Source organism: Pelodiscus sinensis, chromosome 4 (genome assembly GCF_049634645.1).
Source record: "Pelodiscus sinensis isolate JC-2024 chromosome 4, ASM4963464v1, whole genome shotgun sequence".
NCBI classification, from domain to species: domain Eukaryota; kingdom Metazoa; phylum Chordata; order Testudines; family Trionychidae; genus Pelodiscus; species Pelodiscus sinensis.
In genome coordinates, this window is record NC_134714.1 from 91,210,415 (window position 1) to 91,233,098 (window position 22,684).

Genomic DNA, 22,684 nt, shown 5'->3' on the forward strand with positions numbered 1-22,684 from the left:
CACATAGTTTTGACATGTATCAAGCAGCCAAAAATTGCCTATTATACAACCAGATACTTTTTTTCTCTTTAAAAATAGTTATAAATGCAGTGAAGTTTATTAATGCAATATTATGGATTCAGCAAAAGTACCAAAAAGTCCGAGTTAAGTTTGAATGTGCCAGCTTAATCCTCCTCCTATGCATATACTCACTAGTACAGTATCTACACTTGTGACCATATGCTGCCTTAGGTAAAAACAAATTGTACTAATTGGAGACAACATGTAAAGAAGCTGATCCTACATTATCAAACTCTTGAAACATGTTCATGACTCTGGGCCTTGCTGCATTCAGAACTTAAAATAAACAAATGAATCTAATTTCTGCAGTGTAGATTTCCTTCAATATATTACATAAATAAATACACAAGGCAAATAAATGTCCACATACATAGAAACATACCACATTTCTCTTGAACATACAAACATAAAAAGACTCCAAGTGCCTGCTAGTCAAGCTATTCTTCCATCAGGCTGGGAAGGAAGAAATGTATATTGTTCTTTCCATTTTTTAAGGGTTGGGTAATTAGAAAATGTACATTGGTGTGTTACAATAGTTACTAAATGGAGCTAAGTCTTAAAAAAAAAAACCCACAATAGCAAAGGGACCGAGCAAGCAGATATCCAGGGATTGTTGGATGCTACTCCACTTTTCACTTACCACTATATTAAATTCGACACTTTACACCTAAGTTTGAATAAAGATGCTAATTCTTACCCATTACAAAGATAGTTGCCCCAATTATCACCTCTAATATCATTAGCTCACAGACATTTACCTCCCCCCCCCCCCCCATTCTCCTTCTGTTCTGAAATTTGATTTGTCCTTTTCATATATGTGTTCATTTTTTAAAAAATTGTATCCTTTGGTATATGTGGTTGTGACAATTTTCTTCCACTATTTGCTCTGAGGAAGTGGGTCTGGCCCATGAAAGCTCATCATCTAATAAACCATCTTGTTAGTCTTTAAAGTGCTACATAGTCCTGTTTTTTGTTTCAGCTACACCAAACTAACACGGCTACATTTCTATCACTATATTCCATGTGTATCTTAGGGTTTAGGATTATGTACCTATAAGGAACGTTACCATTTCCTCAAGTGCACCTGTCCCAGAATACCTCACAACTATTTACATATAGCTGCCACTTCTTTCTAAGTATTCATGACAAGATTTAAAGCCACAGCCTCTATTGAATGTCTTTCATTACGTCAAATAAACACTACTTACATAGGCAATATTTACACAATATGCTGAAACCTAGCAAAGGTCTAGAACTGTTGTAGTTACTGCATAGCAGTAGATCAATGAACAGGAATGGTCTCAAGTATAATGTATTTGGTTTTATAATTGTAGTTTAATGTTTTGCTCCTAATTGTGTTTAGCAACAGATGTATTAACAAATTTCACATTTTTGTAACAAAAGAGGTTACTTTTCATTTAAAGATTGTAAAACACAGTAGAGTCCTGCAGTAATATAGGTCAATGATGAGGTTCTTAACCTGTGATACATGGATTCTTCAGCTGGTATACACAGAGCTGAGTGGTGACATAATTCTGGCTCCTCTTTATTTCCAGCTGTTAAGCTGCATTTAAAGACATTAAAAATATATATTCAGAGTAGGGTTTTCAAAAGTGCCCAGCTGTGGTTAAAACTCCTTCAGCTACAATTGGAGTAGGCCATTGCTGAGCGCTTTAAAGAGTTCCTTCCCCCGGCTAAATATTTCCCTGATGTTACTTGTCTATGTAAACGAGGCACGTCCAAAGTCCGGCCCACGGGCCAATTGCGGCCCGTGTTCCGGTTTAATACGGCCCCACAGGTAATTTGGCAATATCTATCTTTTATGGCCCCCAACGAATCCATATGTATTGAGATGAATACATTGTAAAATCTCAGTTAATGTCAGTTGGTCTAAATCAGTTATAAATATATTTGGACACTACATGTATACTTGGTGTTATGTTCCTGTTCATATTTTTTGAACTTAAAAGTTGACAGACAACCTCTATTACCAATAATATGTAATGTACTTTACAATGTTCCTGACATATATTTCAGCTTCCTGGATTTTTTTTTATCTGGCCTTCAGATATGAAAGGCAGAGTGATTTAACACCTGTTTAGATTTGTCATCCATGTGACGAAATGAAAAGTATGCCGTTTGCAATAAACTTTGCATAAAATAGTTAATTTGTTTAATTTTAATGGTTCAAAGAATGTCAGGCAAAATGGTCGGCCCTCACGCATGTTCACTTCATCAAATCTGGCCCTCTGAAAAAAGTTTGGACACCCCTGATGTAAACAATTGCAGTAGCTATCACAGGTATGTTATGCAACCGTGACTGGAAGACTAGGTGGTTCATGAAGTAATAATGATACTGAAGTATGGTCTATACTGTGAAAAGCATTACCATTTCTGGCTTAGTGATTTTTTTTTTAAACTCAGGCATTTCATTAAGAAAGAAATATTTAGTATTTTAACATTGGAAACCTATGTTTCAATGTGCAGTGGGGTGGCATTCAGTCATATATATCCCCAAGATGAATCTAATCTTATGCAAAAAGGAACTTTCATTATAGTGGAATTTTCTTCTCAGTAACTAAATGAGCTAGAAGAAATGTTTATGAACTTTATTTTTGTCTCTACAGGAAGGGGAAGTGGATTGTTGGCCTCTTTTATGCCCAGATCCAAACTGTGAGTACACAGCAATCTCAGAAGGAGAGTGTTGTCCTCATTGTGTCAGCGATCCCTGCCTGGCTGATCAGATCACTTACGATATCAGAAAAACCTGTCTAGACGGCTATGGAATCACAAGACTCAGTGGCTCTGTATGGACCATGGTTGGATCTCCTTGTACAACTTGCAAATGCAAGGTACTAGAAGGCTGTAGTAGTGCATGATGTATATTTATGCTGCATCATAAATAGAGCAATATTTTCCTCAGAAATTTACACGCAACTCCTATTGAAATTAATGAAAGTCAAGGTCAGAGAATGTAACCTACATTTATAAAAGTTATGCAATGAATGTATGCATAGTGGAAACAAAACATGCTAATTCTATGGTTATTTCTAGGAAATATGAGCAGAGATATTTAATATAATTTGGCAACTTCAAAATATTCCATCTGAAATCCCTGCAGATATATGCCTAATATGAACCTAGGCCGACTTTTAATAATTGCCAAGTGTGATGTATATTAAAATATATTTTACAGCACATTTATTAGAAACTAATGCAATCATTAAAAATGCACTATATAGTACAGGAGCATTTTTTGCATTCTCACCAAAACATTAAAACCTTGACCAGATAAGGAATCACTCAAACTCAGGTAATATGTGGGAAGGAATAATGTACGTGTTGGTTTCCAAGGTGTAAATGACTATCCATGGTAACAAATTGGGCCTTAGTCTGTAGGTTACATTAAACTAGAGTCCTTTACACACCTTTTCTTCGCTTATTCCCTTAGGATTTGTTAGTTTTCTCCACAATTACGTCAGGGGGCATTCTTACAGTCAAACAGAAAATACCAAAAGTCACATAGAAAAGTATTTTCATTAGATTTCCAGTTTAATTTTGAGTTATAAGAAGTTTCACATAATCAACAGAAAAGGTTAGGAAGGTTCTGCCTTCACATATGCAACACAGTGGAAAAAAACAACAACAACAACAACCCACAATGTAAAATGATACTGTGTCCAAACACTATAAAGCCAGATTAAAGCTCATGGAAACCTTTTCATTGATTTCAGTGTGGTTTGTATTAGGTCCTTCTATGAGTGAGGAACTAAGAAAATACTCCATACTTGTAATCACTGTGTGGCAAACAGGCATCACCAGGGCAAACCAATATGATATCCTATCAAAGAAAGCTATCAAGCCTTGTGGATAAGGGAAAAGCTGTGTATGTGTTATAGCTAGACTTTAGTAAGGCATTTAAAATGGTCTCTCATGACCCTCTTATCAAAGGAAATACAACCTAGATAGCTGGCTGGATAGCCAGTCTCAGAGAGTAGTTACTAACAGTTGACAATTATGCTGGAAAGGCATAATGAGTAAGATTTCACAGGGGTCTGTTTTGGAACCAGCTTTGTTCAATATCTTCATCAACAATTTCGATGATGGCATAGAGAGTATGATTATTACATTTGCAGAGGATAGCAAGCTGGGAGGGTTTGCAAGTGCTTTGGAGGAGAGGGTCATAATTCAAAATGATCAGGAAAAAACTAGAGAAATGGACTGAGGATGAAGTTTAATAAGGGTAAAGTACTCCACTTAGGAAGGAACAATCTGTTTCACACATACTGAATGGGAAGTGACTGCCTAGGAGGTGTACTGCTGAAAGGGATTTAGCTGTCATAGTGGCTCACCAGCTAGACATGAGCCAACAGTGTGACACTGTTACAAAATAAGCAAACATGATTCTAGGATTAACAGGAGTGTTGTGAGCAAGACACAAGAAGTTATTCTTCCACTGTATTCTGCACTGAGTAGGCCTCAATTAGAGCAGTGTGTCCAGTTCTGGGCACTACATTTCAAGAAAGATGTAAAGAAATTGGAGAAGATCCAGAGAAGAGCAACACAAAATGATTAAAGGCCTAGAAAACATGACCTATTAGGAAAGACTGAAAGAACTGGGTTTATTTAGTTTAGAAAAGGAGAAGACTGAGAGGGGACATTGATAGCGGTTTTCAAGTGTATAAAAGGGTGTTACAAGGAAGAGGGAGAAAAAAATTGTTCTCTTTGACCTCTGATGATAGAAAGTTTTTCCTAATGTCCAATTTAAACCTCCCTTGCTGTAATTTAAGCCCATTGCTTCTTGTTCTAACTGCCAACAATGGAATAAATTGCCTAGCAAAGGTGTGGAATCTCCATCACTAGAGATATTTAAGAGCAGGTTGGATAGACATCAGGGAGGACAGAAAACTGAAGTTGATGATCTCTCAAGGTCCCTTCCAGTTCGATATCAATCACATCCGTATAAAATATTGAAGCTAAAATCTTGGTCCCTCAATTCCGTATAGATCATCAAATCATAGGACTGGAAGGAACTTCAAAAATGAAGTTCATCTACACTGAGCTTTTGTGGCAGAAAATATGCTAATGAGGGGCTTCGGGAGAGGCATACGGATCTTGTGCAGAACAGAAGCATAGCTGCTTCTTTTTGCGCAAAAACCCCTTGCACAAAAAGAAACGGCAGAAAATATGCTAATGAGATGACAGTTTACGCTAATGAGTCCCTCAGAATATTTTTCTGCTACAAAAACTTGTGACGTAGACAAAACCTTAGAGCAATTAGCATTTCCTAAAAAGATGCTCATTCATTCATTCATATAAAAATGAGGACTAACTGAACATGGAACAAAATAGTCCTTTTTACTGCTATTGAAGCACAGCTTTTTAATAGTGTATGGAATGTGAATTACAACCATCTGTAACTTAGATCACCACCTATAGAAAAGTGCTTTCCTTTGATCATTCCTTAATCACTGAGCTACTGAATGCAGTTTTAGGAAACTACATCTGTGTTCTATAAAATGCTGTGAAGTTTCTTCCCTCCTTCCTGCGCCCTGTTGCTGAAGGAGGAGGAGCTATTGCTTTGGAGCTTTAAATCACTGATACAATTCACAGCTTTCCTGCCCATTTTTGGTGGCATGTTCCTGAGGCTTTGACACAATTTAAATGATGCTTTTCTATCAGTGAGATTCCTGGGCATTTGACTGGATATTACAGACTCAGATCTACCGCTGGTGGAGTTAAACATGGGAATTGCTGTCACAGTTCTCCTCAGTTAATTGAGCATCTGGACTACCGGCATGTGTTCAAATAGTCAAAAATAAGAAGGGAGAATTCAAGCCGGATAATCTGGGACAGAACAACAACAACAAAATCAACCATTGTATTTTCTCAAGCATTTTCTGCCATTTTATAAGTTATGCTAATGAAAGGGAACTGGATAGCTCAAGGCATTTGTAATGAGGATTGAGCCTTTTCACAATTACATGTCTAGTGTAAACACAATTTGGGTCAGATGTGATGCCGACCTATAGAGTCATCATAATCTGCCCAATGGGATAGCGTTGGCAATTTCAGTCAGGTACATAATGGAAGAAGATGGCCACAGCATAAGAAAAATCACCACAACTAATCTCCTTGGAAAAATCTCAGTAAAGGCCTGAATGCACACAGAACCTGTACTAACTGCTGTGGAGGCCAAAAATCACAGCGCCCTTTCTGTGTCCTGTGGATATATGAAGGATATCTATCTTCAGGTCTTTAAAAAAAAAAAAAAAAAAAAACAGAGAACATAGGACTTGTAAGTTGTTCTGGATGGATAACTAACACTGATTTGTTTGTCTATACAGAATGGGAATGTCTGCTGTTCTGTGGATTTAGACTGTCTTCACAATAACTGAAGCATTAAGAATGGACTCTGAGGAAAACTGATGCAGTTAACATCTAAAATGAAGTTGTAAGAGTTGGTGTTTTATACAACAGACAATTACCAAAGTCTCCGCCTGAGGAAGATGTTTGGGAGTTGCCTTTGGGACCTACCACTATGCTAGCCGTGTCAGGGTGACTTTACAGTACAAAGCATATAAGTCTATGGTTGTTAAAAGTTTTTAGTGTTGTAAATTATACACTTTTTCTGCTGAATCATTTACAAATACATTTAAATTATTCCATGGGTAAACTAATGATGTAATTTTTGGTTTAATTTGTGTATTGACAACATGATCGAAACTCGGATTATTTTACTTTGGATCTAGATTCTACAAATAAGGCTGCCTGTTGTGATTTTGTCCCATAAATACTGCATACTTAGTTCTGAGGTCCCTGTCTGATGTATTTATGAAAATATGTATGTATGTACAGTCAAATTGCATAATACTTATATTTCATAGCTGTCAAACATTGCAACATACATTTCTTTTGCAAAAGGCTGGAAGAAATCAATCCTAAATTTATCTTTTAAAAAGCAACTAAAACAAGCAAGTGCATTTTCCTTTTCCAGACATACAAACCAGTAGCAGAAATCCTGTACCGAGAGACAGCAATAAAGCATATATCTGGGTAACAATGCCCCTGATTTATATCAGGTTAGCAGAATCGTCTAGTTTGCAAGTGAAACTACAAATACCAGATGTGGGTGGAATTCATATGGATTGTGAAGCAGTCAAAGGGCTTTAAACTTGTACATTTTGAACTGGATGGGCCAAGTTTGCTCTCAATGGGCATATCTGCACTGCAGTTGAATACCCATTTCTGGGCTGTGGCAGCGGACTTGGGTTTATAGGACTCAGGCTGTTGGGCTGTGGGACTCTTCCCACCTCACAGGATCCCAGAGGTCATGTTTCAGTGCAAGCCTGACCAATTACGCTGCAGTTTTGCCAGGCCTGCATTTTAATTGCTGTGTAAACATACTCATCTCAGTGGAGATGAGTTCATCATCTCTCCTGCTGTATTTACTTTCCTATAATGAAACCTGCCATTCATAACCGGCTAAACCATTGCAGAGTTGACAAGAAACAGTGTAAATGACAATTGTAGTTGGCCTGAATTTCAGCATAAATCGCAGCTTGCAATGTGCTAACCTAAGGGATTGGCGACATTCTATACTACACTTTTCATTACACGTAACATATTCAAGAAGCAATCTAGCTCCTTTTTGTACTCTGACATTCAAAAGAACCTACTTTATTAAGTTAACTATGCGTAAAATGCTTTTTAAAACCCCAGACCTAGGCAGAAATCCTAATTAAAACTCTAACCCCTATACAAAAAGGCTGGATTTTTTGGGATGTCATCAAAGGAAGATACAACTCTCTTTGTTTTTGTGAGGCTAGAAAGTTTATAGTACTGGAACAAAAACCTTTCAAATCTGATGGCATATACAGTTTAAATACCACATTTTCAATGTGCTGTTGTACTCTGTTTTGCTTATTTGTGTAGTGTTCATTGCCTCTCCTACCCCTTTTTCTTTAATTAACAACACAGCAGGTGTTTGGAAAAAGATTGCAGATATAAGCATAGTGGCTATACTTTCTCAAAGTATACATTTGTGAGTTTTTCCATAGCTTTATCCATGAAATGTGAAATTGATTTATAAGAATGGTGTGACTGTATATAATGGAAGAATATTCTAATATTCTTTTAACTCATGTACTTTCATGTTTCTCCTAAGGGGGTTTTGCAAAATGTTATAAAAATGACTTGCAATCATTTAGCTATTTTTAGTCTACTATTCATTATTAGCATTGATCATTTATTTAGAAGGTTTGTTCATGACTGGGATCCAGCCTAAACATAGTCATTATTTTCTTTAAATGTCCAGTCATTTTCAGCTTCCCCTGTGTTGATTACATTTGCATTGTTCTAATGATTGTATTATAAAGGGAACCAGTTGTGTTTTATATGAGACTCAAAGGATGTTTGTAAATCATACTGTCAGTTCATTTTGTAAATCACATTGTAAACCCAATGGTAATTCAATTGGAGAAGATAGTCCGTGGGCTGGCATACAAAAGAATGATTTAAAACTTGTGGGCATCTAAATAAACTCCTATGTACAGATTGCAGATCGCCTTAATCTTATCAGCAATATTGTTAAAGCCCAATGATGGTTTTAAAGCCCAAGTTTATTACAAACACTTTTTGTTTTCTAAATATGATATGCATTAGCAGAATGGTAAACTACTGCTAGTGCTACAAAGGAGGATTGTGTGTTCACAGATGCTTCCATTCACCCTCAGACCAAGCACTGTGCTCTAAGTCCACTCCATTTGCAAACCTCAACCCCTGCTGTTCTGTGAATGCATATGAAGTTTGGAAGCCAGCAAGTCTGTTTTCTCCCAAATGGTGGAAAGAAAGGCTCATCCTCAGACTTCCTAAGCATAAGGCAGAGCCAGCGGAAGGAATTTGAACCTAGGAGGTTCCCTTTCTGCAAAGGTCAGTTTGCCTTCAGCCCTGAAAACCAAATTGCAGGGTTCAGCAAACAAACCCCTTGGTGTACTGAATCCTGCAGGCTTCTGTATTCCATTTAGCAAACACTATTTGGCTGTGTCTAGACTGGCAAGTTTTTCCGGAAAATCAGCCGCTTTTCTGGAAAAACTAGCCAGCTGTCTACACTGGCCGCTTGAATTTCAAGAAAAACTATGCTGCTCCTGTTCGGGTGAAAGACTTTTGCGCAAAAGGGCCAGTGTAGACAGCACAGTACTGTTTTCCGCAAAAAAGCCCTGATCGCGAAAATGGCGATTGGGGCTTTTTTGCGGAAAAGCGCATCTAGATTGGCCACAGATGCTTTTCCGGAAAAGCGTCCTGCCAATCTAGACGCGCTTTTCCAAAAATGCTTTTAATGGAAAACTTTTCCGTTAAAAGCATTTCCAGAAAATCATGCCAGTGTAGACGTAGCCTTTATGTCCTAATATATAAAGGTCAAAATGTTTACATATTATGTGTAAACTATTACACAAAAACGGACATAGTTCTCCTATTTATACCGTGTTTGATCAATTACCATAACTATAAATGAATAACTCCTTGTGGAGAGGTCATTACTAGAGACACTAGAATTAAGTGACCATAGGAAAAAAAATGAATAGAAATGTATTCATCTCAAACAATAGTGAAGGGTCATCTAGTTCAATTGATTTCTTTATCAAAATGACATTTTGTAATAATTTACTTTCACTACAAATTCTGGGAAGTTTCTCATCAAAAAGCATATCGCAAATGAAACTGAAAAATATGGTTTTGCATATAGTATTTGTCTATATTTTCATAGAATCAGAGCTGGAAGAGACCTCAGGAGGTCTCCATCAAGTCCTGCCCAAGGCAGGACCAATCCCAACTAAGTCAACCCAGCCAGGGCTTTGTCAAGCCGAGACTTAAAAACCTCTAGGGATGGAGATTCCACCACTTCCCTAGATAACCCATTCCTATACTTCCAGTGACAGTTTTTCCTAATATCCAACCTAGGCCTCCCCCACTGTAAGTTGAGACCATTGCTCCTTGTTCTGCCATCCCTCAGTACTGAGAACAGACTCTCTCCAGCCTCTTTGGAACCTCCCTTCAGGAAGTTGAAGGCTGCTATCAAATCCCCCCTCACCCTTTGCTTCTGCAGACTAAACAAACCCAAATCCCTCAGCCTCTCCTCATAGGTCATGTGCTCCATTTTCTGAATGTCTCTTCTTTATTTGGGGTGTAGACACTAATGGGAGTATGGACACTAACAACAATTGGAGCTGCTCTTGCTCCTAGTGAAGTTAGAGATATTTGCACAAAAGCAGGATTGTTACAGGTTAAGGAAACAGGCCTTTTCAGGACAAACTCTCACAAAAGGTAGTTGCAAGTGTTCAACTGCTTCTCTGCCTAGCTGAGTTAATTCCCTCTGAAGTCATAATTTCTTGTGCGTGAAGTGATCCATTCAATGTGCTAAGAGTGTCAGACTTGAATAAATAAGAAAGGAGAAGCAGCAGTGGAAGACCAAAGAACAGTAACAAGAAGCTCAGGAGAGCTGTGAGAGAGATGCAGTGGTCGGAGCACAGCACTGAGACCCAAACCCGCTAATACTAATTCTCCACATTGGCTTGGGTAAATCACTTAATCTTTCAGCCTCCCCTTCTGGTTCAAGTGCTGAAATCCTCCCCCATGCTGTGCAGTACATCAGGACCTTCCTCAGCCAAAGGGATAGTTTTACCCCCCACCCCTTATTCATGAACCTCACAGGAACTCTGAAATAATGGATTCACTGGTGCTTGCATAGTACTTCAGAGATTAAGAGTTAAATATCAATCCTCTCTAAATAAAATCTTTTGCTGTGTTTTCTATTATGGCTGTCAGTGACTTTTCAAGTGTAACAGTAAAGAATTTAGCTTGATTAGCATCAACATTCCAATCATATTGTGCCTTTGAAAAAGAAAATAATTACAACTGGTTTCAGCATGGTAGACAGTTATTTCAGAAAACAATAGGTAAAACCTGAGGAATAATTAAACAAATGGCAGGAGTTATGATTTACCCCACTGCCTTAACTAGAAATGTGGAAATCTCACATACCTAATGGCACTTCCATAATCATGTTTGAGAGAAAGTGACATTTTGATGCAAATTTTTTTACTAGCTTGCAATAATAATTGTTTCAGGAACACATTCTCTTGCTGGAAAGATAAGGGCCTAATGTTCCCCTTGCTCACATTTTAGTTACACTTGTGCAATTTCAGCTGAAGTACTCCAGCTTTATACTGATGAGATTCAATGCTGATTCTTCTGTCACGTATGTCAAGAATAACTCTACTGGAGCATAAATGAGTCAAGAATAAGGCCCAAACTGTCAGGATACCTTGTATCGGGTTCTTCTCTCTCACACAAGTGGGCATCGGCAATAACCCATTTAAGAGTCACACCAAGGAAAAAGCAATGCCAATGAGGTGAGACTCGGGCACAAACAAGGCCACTTTGCTGCAGAAATCTACAAGTAAAGAAGACTCCTCTTTCTTTGAGCGCAGGAAGTAAATGTGTTAACACAGGACCTGTGTGTGGTGATGTTGGAATCCACCAAATAATGTGTCAGCTCTGCAGTAGTTCTGCTCATTATCAGCTTGCACTCAGTCTGCCCAATATCATAGCCCAGAGGAAAAATTCAGGCATCCACTCACCCAAAACATCAAGTCAACATTTCTGATAGTTTGTGGATAAGTAATTTTTTTTCTTCCAAAGAAATGACTGATCAATCCATCTGATACATTTACAACAAATCGAAATGTGAGCCTCTGTTACGGAACCATTGGCCTAATAAAAGATATTATCTCACCCACCTTGTTTCTCTTTAATAGCCTATATATACACAACGCATAAATATACACCAGTACACCATTTTACGCAGCCACTAGACATCACTGGCGTGTGGAAAGCAGCTAATATTCAGCAGTGCAGGGCAACATAACACTACTCAACACATGAAGCAAAGATTATCATAAAGTTGCTGTTTCTGCAAAGTTAGAAAAGCGACAGAAATCAGGGAGGATCTGCTAAGTCATGCAATTGTTTGCAGTTCTGCTTTAAAATGTATCCAACATTACTAACTGAACCCATCTGACCTAATGCAGTGCTTCATTTTACTGTTTGAAGACATGACAGTAGTAAAAACCCTCATGCTCTTTATTCATATCAAAACCAAAGAGCATGTGTAACACCAAAGGGTGTGAAAAGGAACTGTCATAGTTGGGTTGTGGAAGGTACTTTATAATTGCAAAGTTTTACTGTATGTTACAGGGCTTCCCTTAAATGGGCTACTTGGGATCCAGCCTTTAGAGCACACACAAGTAATAACCCTACTTAGCACACACTGCCCTGGCCCTCTACTTGCTGTGCACGACCCTTGCTACATAATGGTGTAGGGATGGAAAGAGCCTTTGAGCCATGGCTGGACTCAAGCTGCAAAGTTTGGCTCCGCTTTCAAGCCGCTCCAAAGCTCAAAGACATTTAGCCTCTGGGTTTTCTTTATAGAAAGAATAATCAGCTGGGATGTTCAGAGCTTTTTTTGCAACAAGAACACTATATAGATGCAAGATATATGGGTTATATTTTATCAGACTCCACTATAACTGACCCCCAAATAATGAGAAAAGGGAATTGGCGATGTGATTCATCACCAACAGGGCTTTAACCAATGTGTGGGCAAAAAGTTATCTGTTAACACTGGTTCTCAGTCAGGGATACTCATCCCCAGGGAGTATGCAAAGATCTCCCAACAGGTACAACAACTCATTTAGATATTTGCCTAGTTTTACACAAAACAGTTTGCCTAAAAAGAAGGGGCAAAGTCAGCATAGCTAAAATTTCATACAATGACTTGTTTATCCTGTTCTGTAAACTGTACATTGAAATACAAGGACAATATTTAAATTCCAATTGATTTATAATTGTATATAAAAATGAGAAAGCAAGTATTGTGCTGTAACACTTGTTTGATTTTGTAAGCAAGTAGTTTTAACCATACAAGACAAATCAGACTCCTGAAAGAGGTACAGTAGTTTGGAAAGGGTGAGAATCATTGCCTTATAACAACCTGGGCTGGCTTTAGGCTGATTCACTGGAATGGGGCCCCACGCCTAAGGGGGCCTCGCTCCCGGGTGCGCGACACACGTGCAGTGCCACCCCAGGTACGCGATGCCCCGGGCACACAGTGCATGTGCGGTGCCATCCCGGGCACACGACACATGCACAGTGCTGCCCGGGGCCCCACACATGCACGGCTCCGCCCCCAGAATTGGCCCCGCGCTTGCTACAGCTGGCCCTGATAACTCACATGAAATCAGTGGGCAGTTGTTGCATTCAGAATAAGTGATGGAGGAAGCAGGCCGAAGTTTTTGTTATAGATTCCCAGCTAGTGTATATCATCCCAACTCCAGTGAAGCACCATCCATTTTTATCAGGTACAAATCTGAGTGGGCTAGTGACAGTATAGTCACATGTTCACGTTAAAAAATGCCTCATCTTCCTCCCCCAAATCCTATGGTTGGCTTTTGAAATCATTAGATTTAAAAAAAAAAAAAAAAAAAAAAAAGGTTCTTTTTCTTAGCTTCCTGGTTTGAGGCTTTGGGGAGCACAAGTGAAATTTTAAAGGGTTTTTTTCCTTCTACACCCATGAAGTCTAGATTTTTTAAATAGAAAGCTAAAATTCTTACAAAAAAGTCACATGACTGCAGCAATTGAGAACTTAAGAAAAAACACTAAACGTGGTGAGAGTTAGCGGTTCCGAGTGCTGTGTTCTCAAGTTGTGCTGGCAAACCACAGCCTTCTGTCCCTGAGGCTCCAGTCACACTTATACATGTTGCCCTTGAAATCTTCATCCTCCCTCTAGCTCTAGTTATCATACTGAAGAATTCTCAATCCATTTTGGTGAAAAACAAGTGGCATTACAGTGGGCATTCTTACCAGCAGTCTCAGGAGAGGCCAGAGAAAAAACTGAATGAGAACAGAAAATAAACTATGTTTACCTTGAGGGACTACTCTTACAGTGATGTCGATATTTGATAACTGCCGGTGATCACTCCCTACCAAAGCTGAAGTAAAAAGATGCTAGGGGAGACTTTCAAAACCGTCTTAGGAGCTGACTTTCAATGGGAATTATACTCCTAATCCTGTAGGAACATTTGGAAAGCTTTAGTCTCGATGATCAGAAATTCTGACATTTCAACCAAAAAACGTTAAGAGTAACTCTCAAGACAAGGAGGCCTAAATGGTGAGACTGTACGCTGGCAATCTTTGCAAGGTTTGGAGGAGCGGGATAAATCCTTCTTCTGCCTCTGAAAAGGTAGCAAAACCATTGTGCATCCTCATTGCTCCAAAATCAACCACAGCCAGCGTGCGGCAGAGGATAACTAATACACAAGGTCCTCAAACTGTCCATAATGGAATGGCCTCTGTTCTGGGGCCTCCACAGACACATAAGGAGAAGACTTGGCCCTGAAGGAAGAACTACAAACATTTTTGGCCAGTAACGGACAGGCTCACTCACATAATTTTAGTTGTGATGTCCTCTGATCCCAAGAAGTGGTTTGCAGGTTTGTTTTTTCTTACCTTGTAGCCATTATGAAATATATTAAAAAGGGGATTAAGAAAAGCATCTTGCTAAATGTTAACTAGAGATATGAAACTACCAGCAGAAGAACTGAACAAGAAAACTATTACACAATCTCCTGTTATTTAGGCTAAGAATTTGAGGATAAGAAAAGCCACAAATAGGTGAGAATGGTTAAGGGAACCAGCCAACCCTGTAGATTTGCTTTCTTGAGAAGATAACCCCAAATAAATTCACACTGATTAAAGGTTTGGTAACCAGGATTGGACATGTGCTCATGGCCCCTGCGCCTAGAGTTCTGTAATTAGATGAGAATCTCAGATTTCTTTGTTTATAAAAAAAGTTTCTAGACATTTAAGTGGAGGTAAAAAAGGCTTGAAACAGAATTGACTATGTTCAGTGCAGGGAGTCTATAAATACCCTGGTACATGTCCTGAGAGAGGTGAAGCACTCAGTGAACCTCAAGGTTCACTGTTTTGGAGGCCATGCGGGGAGAGAATGCCGTGTGGGGAAAGAGGAAGGGCACTGCAGGCTTGGTCCACTCCTGCTGTTGGATTAAGTACAGAGTGCTCCCCTGCTCCAAACCATGCCTCTCATGGGAGGCAAGTGACCTTCCCATCCCCTCACAGTTGCATCTTGGATAAAGAAAGGGCATTGGCCACTACAGTTATGACAGCTTTCCAACTGGGGTATTACAGTGTAATTACGTATTTCTAGACATTGCTGAATATCCAGAAGAGCTTGATGAGAGAGAATATTATGCGAGGAGGAAGGATTCAAGATAGAATATTGCACATTCTTGGCTGTCTCTCTCTTTTTATGCTCACACTGAATAGGGTAGTTGAAGTCAATCAGCTTCTGCCACGTGTATGACATCAGAAACAAAGATTATTATTTACATGGATACACATACACAGAAAAAGCAACCCTAGCTACTTACCAGATTCATGTCCCTAGGCACATGGACGTGAAAGAGATGTGGTTAGCAGCTGGACATTCTTTAGATCAGAACGTATAAACAATGACATTTGAAAGAGGATGGATAATAAGAAAAGCAAAATAAGAGCAAACAATATTAGTTGCCACGAGCAAAGGCTGTCTCATGCTACAACTGGATATAAAGTACTTCAGGAGGACTCGTGCAAAATCCTAGAAAATCTCTCACTTATCCTCCCCCCCCCCAAAAAAAAATAAAGTGCCACACACAAAGTATATTTCCAACAAATGCAATCAAAACTTTGGGGAAACAATAGATCTATATTTTGCCTAAGTATGGAAATGGTTGCCTTATGTGGTTATCAACTCTTTAAAATAAACAAAAACAACTTAATTTGTAATCACACACTGAATAGGGTAGATAGTAGAGTTTGGGTGAGAATGCTTAGAGAACCCACACAAATGCTACTCAGAGCAGGAGCGGCCCTAGACAAGCTGCCGGCAACTGGCGCCCCAGGTGAAACGCGCAATCGGCGCGTGATTGGCACCCCCGCCTCCAAAGCCCTCAACGGCTGTTTATCTTGGCGCCCGAGGCGACGGCCTAGTTCGCCTGTATTGACAGGCCACCACTGACTAAGTTATAGAAAAGAGCAGTGCTAGTGAATAAGCTCACATCCAAATGCAGAGCATAAGTAGAGCAGGCAGATAGTTCTCCAAGTAGCATAGGGAAAGCATGAAAACATGTGCAAAAGCAAAAACACACAAATAAAAATCGGAGCAGACCGATACAATGGAACGAAAGAACAGTAGGTACTACAGAGAAAAACAGGAATAAAACAAAATATAGAGCTTCTACATCCATGGTGGCAAGGATGGTGTTATTGGGGAGGTTATCGATGTTTTGTAGTATCCTTAGGAAGTCAGTAGTGTCTCGGAGATAGCTGGGGGTATTGGTTGCCACCATGGATGTAGAAGCTCTATATACCAACATCCCACATGAAGACGGATTACAAGCAATTAGAAACACTATCCCAGAGGACACTACTGCCAACCTGATAGCAGACCTATGTAACTTTGTTCTCAACCACAATTATTTCCAGTTTGAGAACAACTTATACCTCCAGATCAGCGGCACAGCCATGGGTACATGCATGGCCCCACAGTATGCTAACATCTTTATGGCTGACCTAGAACAACGTTTCCTCAACTCCCGTCCCCTTTCACCCCTTCTCTACCGACGGTACATCGATGACATCTTTATGATCTGGACGCATGGCCAAGAAACACTGGAGATATTCCACAGAGATTTCAACAACCTACACCCCACCATCAACCTCAGCCTGGACCATTCTACACGAGAAATCCATTTCCTGGACACCACAGTACAAATCAACAATGGAAAATTAGACACCACTCTCTACAGAAAACCCACCGACTCATACAGTTACCTACATGCTTCCAGCTCCCATCCAAAACACACCACACTATCCATCGTCTATAGCCAAGCCCTTCGATACAACCGCATCTGCTCTAATCCCACTGACAGAGACCAGAAGCTTCAGGATCTCTACCAAGCATTTATAAACCTCAACTACCCACCCGGAGAAATAAAAAAGCAAATTGAAAGAGCCAGACAAATACCTAGAAGCCATCTACTTCAAGACAGACCCAAGAAAACCAACAATAGAACACCACTTGTCATCACCTACAACCCCCAACTTAAACCTGTCCAACACATTATCAATAAACTACAGCCTATACTGGAACAGGATACCATACTCCAAGAGGCTCTGGGAGACAGACCCATAGTCTCCTATAGACAACCACCTAACCTCAAGATGATTCTTACCAACAACCACAGGACATACCACACTAATACCAACCCTGGTACCTTCCCTTGCAACAAACCCCGTTGCCAGCTTTGTCCACATATTTATTCTGCTGATACCATTATTGGACCTAACCAAGTGAGTTATAAGATCAAGAACACATATTCCTGCGCATCCAGAAATATAATTTATGCTATCATGTGTCGAAAGTGTCCGTCTGCTATGTACATTGGACAAACATCTCAGACACTTCGCCAAAGGATTAATGCCCACAAAACAGATATCAGACAAGATCACAAAGAAAAAACAGTTTCTTGCCATTTTAACCAGAAAGGACACTTTCTCAATGACTTAACCACCTGCATTCTGCTACAAAGACCTTTTACATCTGCACTTGAAAGGGAATCCTCTGAACTGTCATTCATGTTAAAATTTGATACTCTCCAAAGAGGATTGAACAAACACTTGAACTATCTTACACATTATCAAGATAGCTTTCCCAATTATCACCTCTAATACCATTAACTCACAAACATCCCACTCTCCCCACCTCTAATATCGTCAATTCACAGACACTTACCTTCCTTCCTCCCCCCCCTCTACATCCCCCTCCTGTTCTGAAATGTGATTTGTCCTTTGCATATGCGTTCATTTTTTTTAAATTGTATCCTTTGGTATATATGGTTGTGACTATTTTCTTCCACTATTTGATCTGAGGAAGTGGGTCTGGCCAACGAAAGCTCATCATCTAATAAACCATCTTGTTAGTCTTTAAAGTGCTACATTGTCCTGCATTTTGCTTCAGCTACCCCAGACTAACACGGCTACATTTCTATCGCTATTCTTCAGGAATAAAACAGACTGTCCTGCATAGGGGCTTTAAGCTATTATTATAGCAAAGAGGAATCATTGTTAAGGCTTGAAAAAAGAAAAAAAAAAGTGAAGAAGCAATCAGTGACTCAGATGAAAATTTGCACATGTATGATATCAGAGCAGTACGAAGCGGCAAAAATATCTGATTCTGTGAAACGCACATCAGCACCAGCTGCAAGGACAAGGCAGCAGCATACAAACAGGAAATCGGATGCTAATTATGCAGAGGTGGGAGGTGTAAATGTGTTAAGCTACATAAGAATTCCTTAGCATTATTCAAGAAAATAAAGTGAAACTAGAAACAAAGAACATTTTTAGAATGGCGACATCCAAGTAGGACTAGGTAAATTAAAGATTATCATTGAAAGTATACAGGTTGGAATTTCAGATAATACAAACAACATGGAAACTACTGTTTTCAGCTCCAATCTAGTGACAGTAAGCCTGGGACAAATGATTTATGCAATGGACATGCAAGCAAAGCGAAGGAACAAAACCTATCCAGAACAGGTGGGGCATCTCTGCAACAAAGAGCAAGTCTACACTGCAAAATTAAGCTACACCACTGTAGAAATAATAATTTCTCAAAATATCGGGCGTGCTATTCCAGTGTCCCTGTAACAGTCATTCCACAAAGGTAAAGGATTTGTCGAAATACAGCCAGTCCCTGAGTTATGAACGCATCGATTTACAGCCGTTAGTAGTTACGACCAACTCTCATTAAGCACATTACAAGCCGGTCCCCGAGTTACGAACACAAGCCGCACTTACAAACAGCGTGTCCCCATTTAAATGAATAGGGTCCAACTTACAAACAAATCGAGTTACGACCAAGTGTTTGGTACATAACTCATTCGTAAGTCAGGGACCGGCTGTAGTGCCTTATTTTGAAATTTGGTGCTGTCTACACAGCACCAGATGTCAAAATAAGCTCTTTCAACTTCGACTCGGAATAAGCTACGCAATTTGCAAAGTGCGTAGCTTATTCTGACAGAAAAGTGCTCTCTAACATATCCTATGTATTCTCACCAGGAGCGCTTCCATTGATTTATTTAATGGACAGTGGAGGGTAACAATAGCCCAGAGCTGGAACAATCAATGAAGCCTTTACCTTAACATTACGCCTCTTGCAGATGTGGCAGGAACAATGTTGTAGTATAGATCCTTGCAGAGTTAGGCTGACACGAACTGCCTTATGTTGACCTAACTCTATAATGTAGATCAAGACAAAGCTGCTAAAAGATTACCAAGATGTTCTTGAAGGCCTGACAGACTTTGAGGTATGGTACAATGGCTCATCTGTGAAGCAGGAGTGCAGTAAGATGATAAAAATGGGAGCAATAAACCACATGTGAAAAGAAGGCATCATTTCTGAGCAACAAGCTGGATAAGCAGCCTGGTAGCCATCAAAAAGCCAGGCTAGTTGTGCATTTGCACAAACCCAAGAAATATAAACAAAGCACTAACAGAGCTCTCTACAGATGCCTCCACTTGAGAAGCAAATGCAAATATATTCTCAGCACTTGTTGCCAAAAGACTGATATTGGCAAGTGCAACTGGATCAGGAAAGCAGGTGTCTCACCACATTTTATACACCAACAGAGAAACACAGATGGCTGCGGCTGGCATTTTGGTTCAGTCCTGCAGCAGAAATGTCAGTGCCTCTGCTGAGATGTACTAACATAACTTGCAGGGATCAGCATCCTAGCAGAAGACATTCTGATACATGGACACAGAGAGCATAGCACAAGCTGTGGAAAAATCACAAACACTTTGTCAGCATGAGCGACGGAGCCAGGAAAGTAATCACAAATTACACACACACACACACACACACACACACACACGATGGACTTGTGATCAGCTGCAGTACCCCACACAGGATACTTGCTGACTTCCCACAGGTTACGGTTTAACCCTGACAAAATAAAAATACAGCACATACACGTGCATAAAGTTCAGGGACTACTACAATTTGTGAACTGACAAAATTTCTTTCAAGCCTCTCTGATGTGTGAGACTACTGGACGAAGATATAGTACGGACATGGCTGTAGCAACATGATGCAGCCATCATTTGTATTAAAGATTTGATGATCAACTATCCCGTCCAAAAAGCCCCAAAACTATGAGGTGAATGAAGAGGCAATAATTCAATACGATGCAGTTGAGGCAAGGGTTTGGGCATCACCCCCACAAAAAGGATTAGGTGGTAGCTTGTGTGTCAAAGTCACTACTACCATTTAAAGAAAGAGCTACTCAAACTGAAAAGGAATGCCTTGCAAGAGAATTTCCATGGAAGAAGTTTGCCACCTCCGATACACTAGTCAAACAGGTAGAAAGTGATCATAAACCACTAGAGAACATTTTTAAAGAGCTCCTGCCAGCATCCCCCAAAAATCTTCTATACATGCAACAAACGGCAACATTTAAATGTGTGTGTATGCTAGCTACAAGACAAGCTGACTTCTTATTCATGACAACCGTGCAGCAGTGGAACAAGAATGAGATTCTTGGCTATATAGAAATACAGAAAACACAGCAAGACCCAGAAGACATCAGCCAAGTCAGTTAAGTACCAGTTTCAAGGCAAAGGCTGAAAAAGCCTATAGTCAAACTATACAATGTGAATAGCTCCGGGTAAAGTACAGTCATCTCACACAATCATCATATTGCAAGCAAACAGGAAAGCCAATTTCCAGTTAAAATTGCTAAGAATGTATTGAAGAAAGTTGCAAAAAGGTCAAGAAAGCATATTGGAAGACATTACCAGATACCCAGTTGACAGGAATCACTAGTAGCGGCCCCATATGCTGCTTGACAGCAAGGCTGTGTCTACACTGCACCTTTTTCCGGAAATGCTTAAAATGGAATACTATTCCGTTTTCAGTTTTTCCGGAAAAGGAGCATCTACATTGGCCCTGGAGTTATCGTCATAACGATGCGCTTTTCCGGAAAAGCGTGTCTACATTGGCGGCGCGCTTTTCTGGAAAAGCAGAAGCCCGGAGCCATTTTGAAGAGGTCAAAGGCCACCAGACCTTTCCGGGGGCGGGGCCAGAGCGCCGTTCAGACACATGCTTAAGGGGGTCTCGCCGGACAGCCGTTGGTCTCCTGCTCCCGTGCCTTGGGGCCTCTGCCAAGAATTGGCACCCTTTGCAGGGTCGGTGGTTGCCCTCTGAGTTTTGGGGACACCACCCTTTGGCTCCCAACTGCTTTTCCGTGAGTTTTGTTTTGTCTGCCCTGCTCTGTCTGCTATGGAGTCGTGGGTGGCCATGTGCCTGGTCGGGCCCCTGTTGGGGTTGTACAGGTGCCTGCGGCTCATGCTGCAGGCCGGTGCCATGGTGTACATGGACGAGGAGGCAGAGATCGCCTTGGACTCCCTCACCAGGGAGGCCGTGGCAAAGCACCCGACCGTAGACAGGCCCATCTGGAGTTTGGAGAGCAGCACTGACTGGTGGGACCGGGTGGTCCTCGGACTATGGGACGAGCACCAGTGGATCCGGAATTTCCGGATGAGAAAGCGGACCTTCCTGCAGCTGTGCACCTGGCTCACCCCCGCGCTGCAGAGAGCTACCACCCGGCTGCGGGCACCCATCCCCGTGAACAAGCGGCTCGCCATCGCGCTCTGGAAGCTGGCCACACCGGACAGCTACCGCTCGGTGGCACAGTGGTTCGGGGTGGGAAGATCAACCGTCGGAGTGATCGTCGTGGAGGTAAGTCCCAGGGGGAGTGGGATGGGGGGAGGGAGCTGCACTCCATGTCCAGGGACAGCAAGACTCCCGGCTGGGTCGCCCAGGGGTTTGGGCCGTCCCTCCCTTGCACAGGCCTGGTGGGGGGGGGGGGGCGTGCGGTGAAGGGGGCCCTGGGGTGTGTGTGTGTGTGAGAGAGGACAGAGGAAATCAAGGGGGGGGACCCAAGGGAGCGCACACTCACCCCTGCCATATGTGATGTGTTCCCTTGTGTTTCTCTGCATCCTTCTGCAGGTCATCCACGCCATCAACGACGTCCTGCTCCCGCGAATCATCCGCCTGCACGACGTGGATGATACTATGGCCGGCTTCGCTGCCCTCGGGTTCCTCAACTGCGGGGGAGCCCTGGACACCACCCACATCCCCATCCAGGCCCCGGAGCATCGAGCGGGCCATTTCATGAACAGCAAGGGGTACTGCTCCATTGTTCTGCAGGCCCTCGTGGACCACCGGGTCGCTTCCTGGACATTTACGGGGGTAGGTCCGGCCGGGCACGACGCCCATATCCTCCGGAACTCTGGACTCTTTTGCAGGTTGGAGGCTGGAACCTACTTCCCCCGGCGGGACTTGACTGTCGGGGATGTGCCTATGCCCATCTGTGTCGTCGGGGACGCGGCCTACCCCCTGATGCCCTGGCTAATGCAGCCCTACACGGGGTAGCCGGACCAGAAC

At 41.2% G+C, this 22,684-nt stretch overlaps 1 protein-coding gene across 6 annotated transcripts in view; it reads left to right on the forward strand.

Moving 5' to 3' along the window:
• NELL1 (neural EGFL like 1) overlaps window positions 1-8,639 on the forward strand; it is a 469,358-nt gene extending 460,719 nt beyond the window's left edge. For all 6 annotated transcript variants that reach the window (XM_075927737.1, XM_075927739.1, XM_075927741.1 and 3 more), the window contains 2 exons: window positions 2,688-2,912; window positions 6,408-8,639. In XM_075927737.1, coding sequence (XP_075783852.1) covers window positions 2,688-2,912; window positions 6,408-6,458 — 276 coding nt within the window. In that variant the 3' untranslated portion in view covers window positions 6,459-8,639. The remainder of the gene's footprint in view (window positions 1-2,687; window positions 2,913-6,407) is intronic.
• The last annotated feature ends 14,045 nt before the right edge of the window (window positions 8,640-22,684 follow it).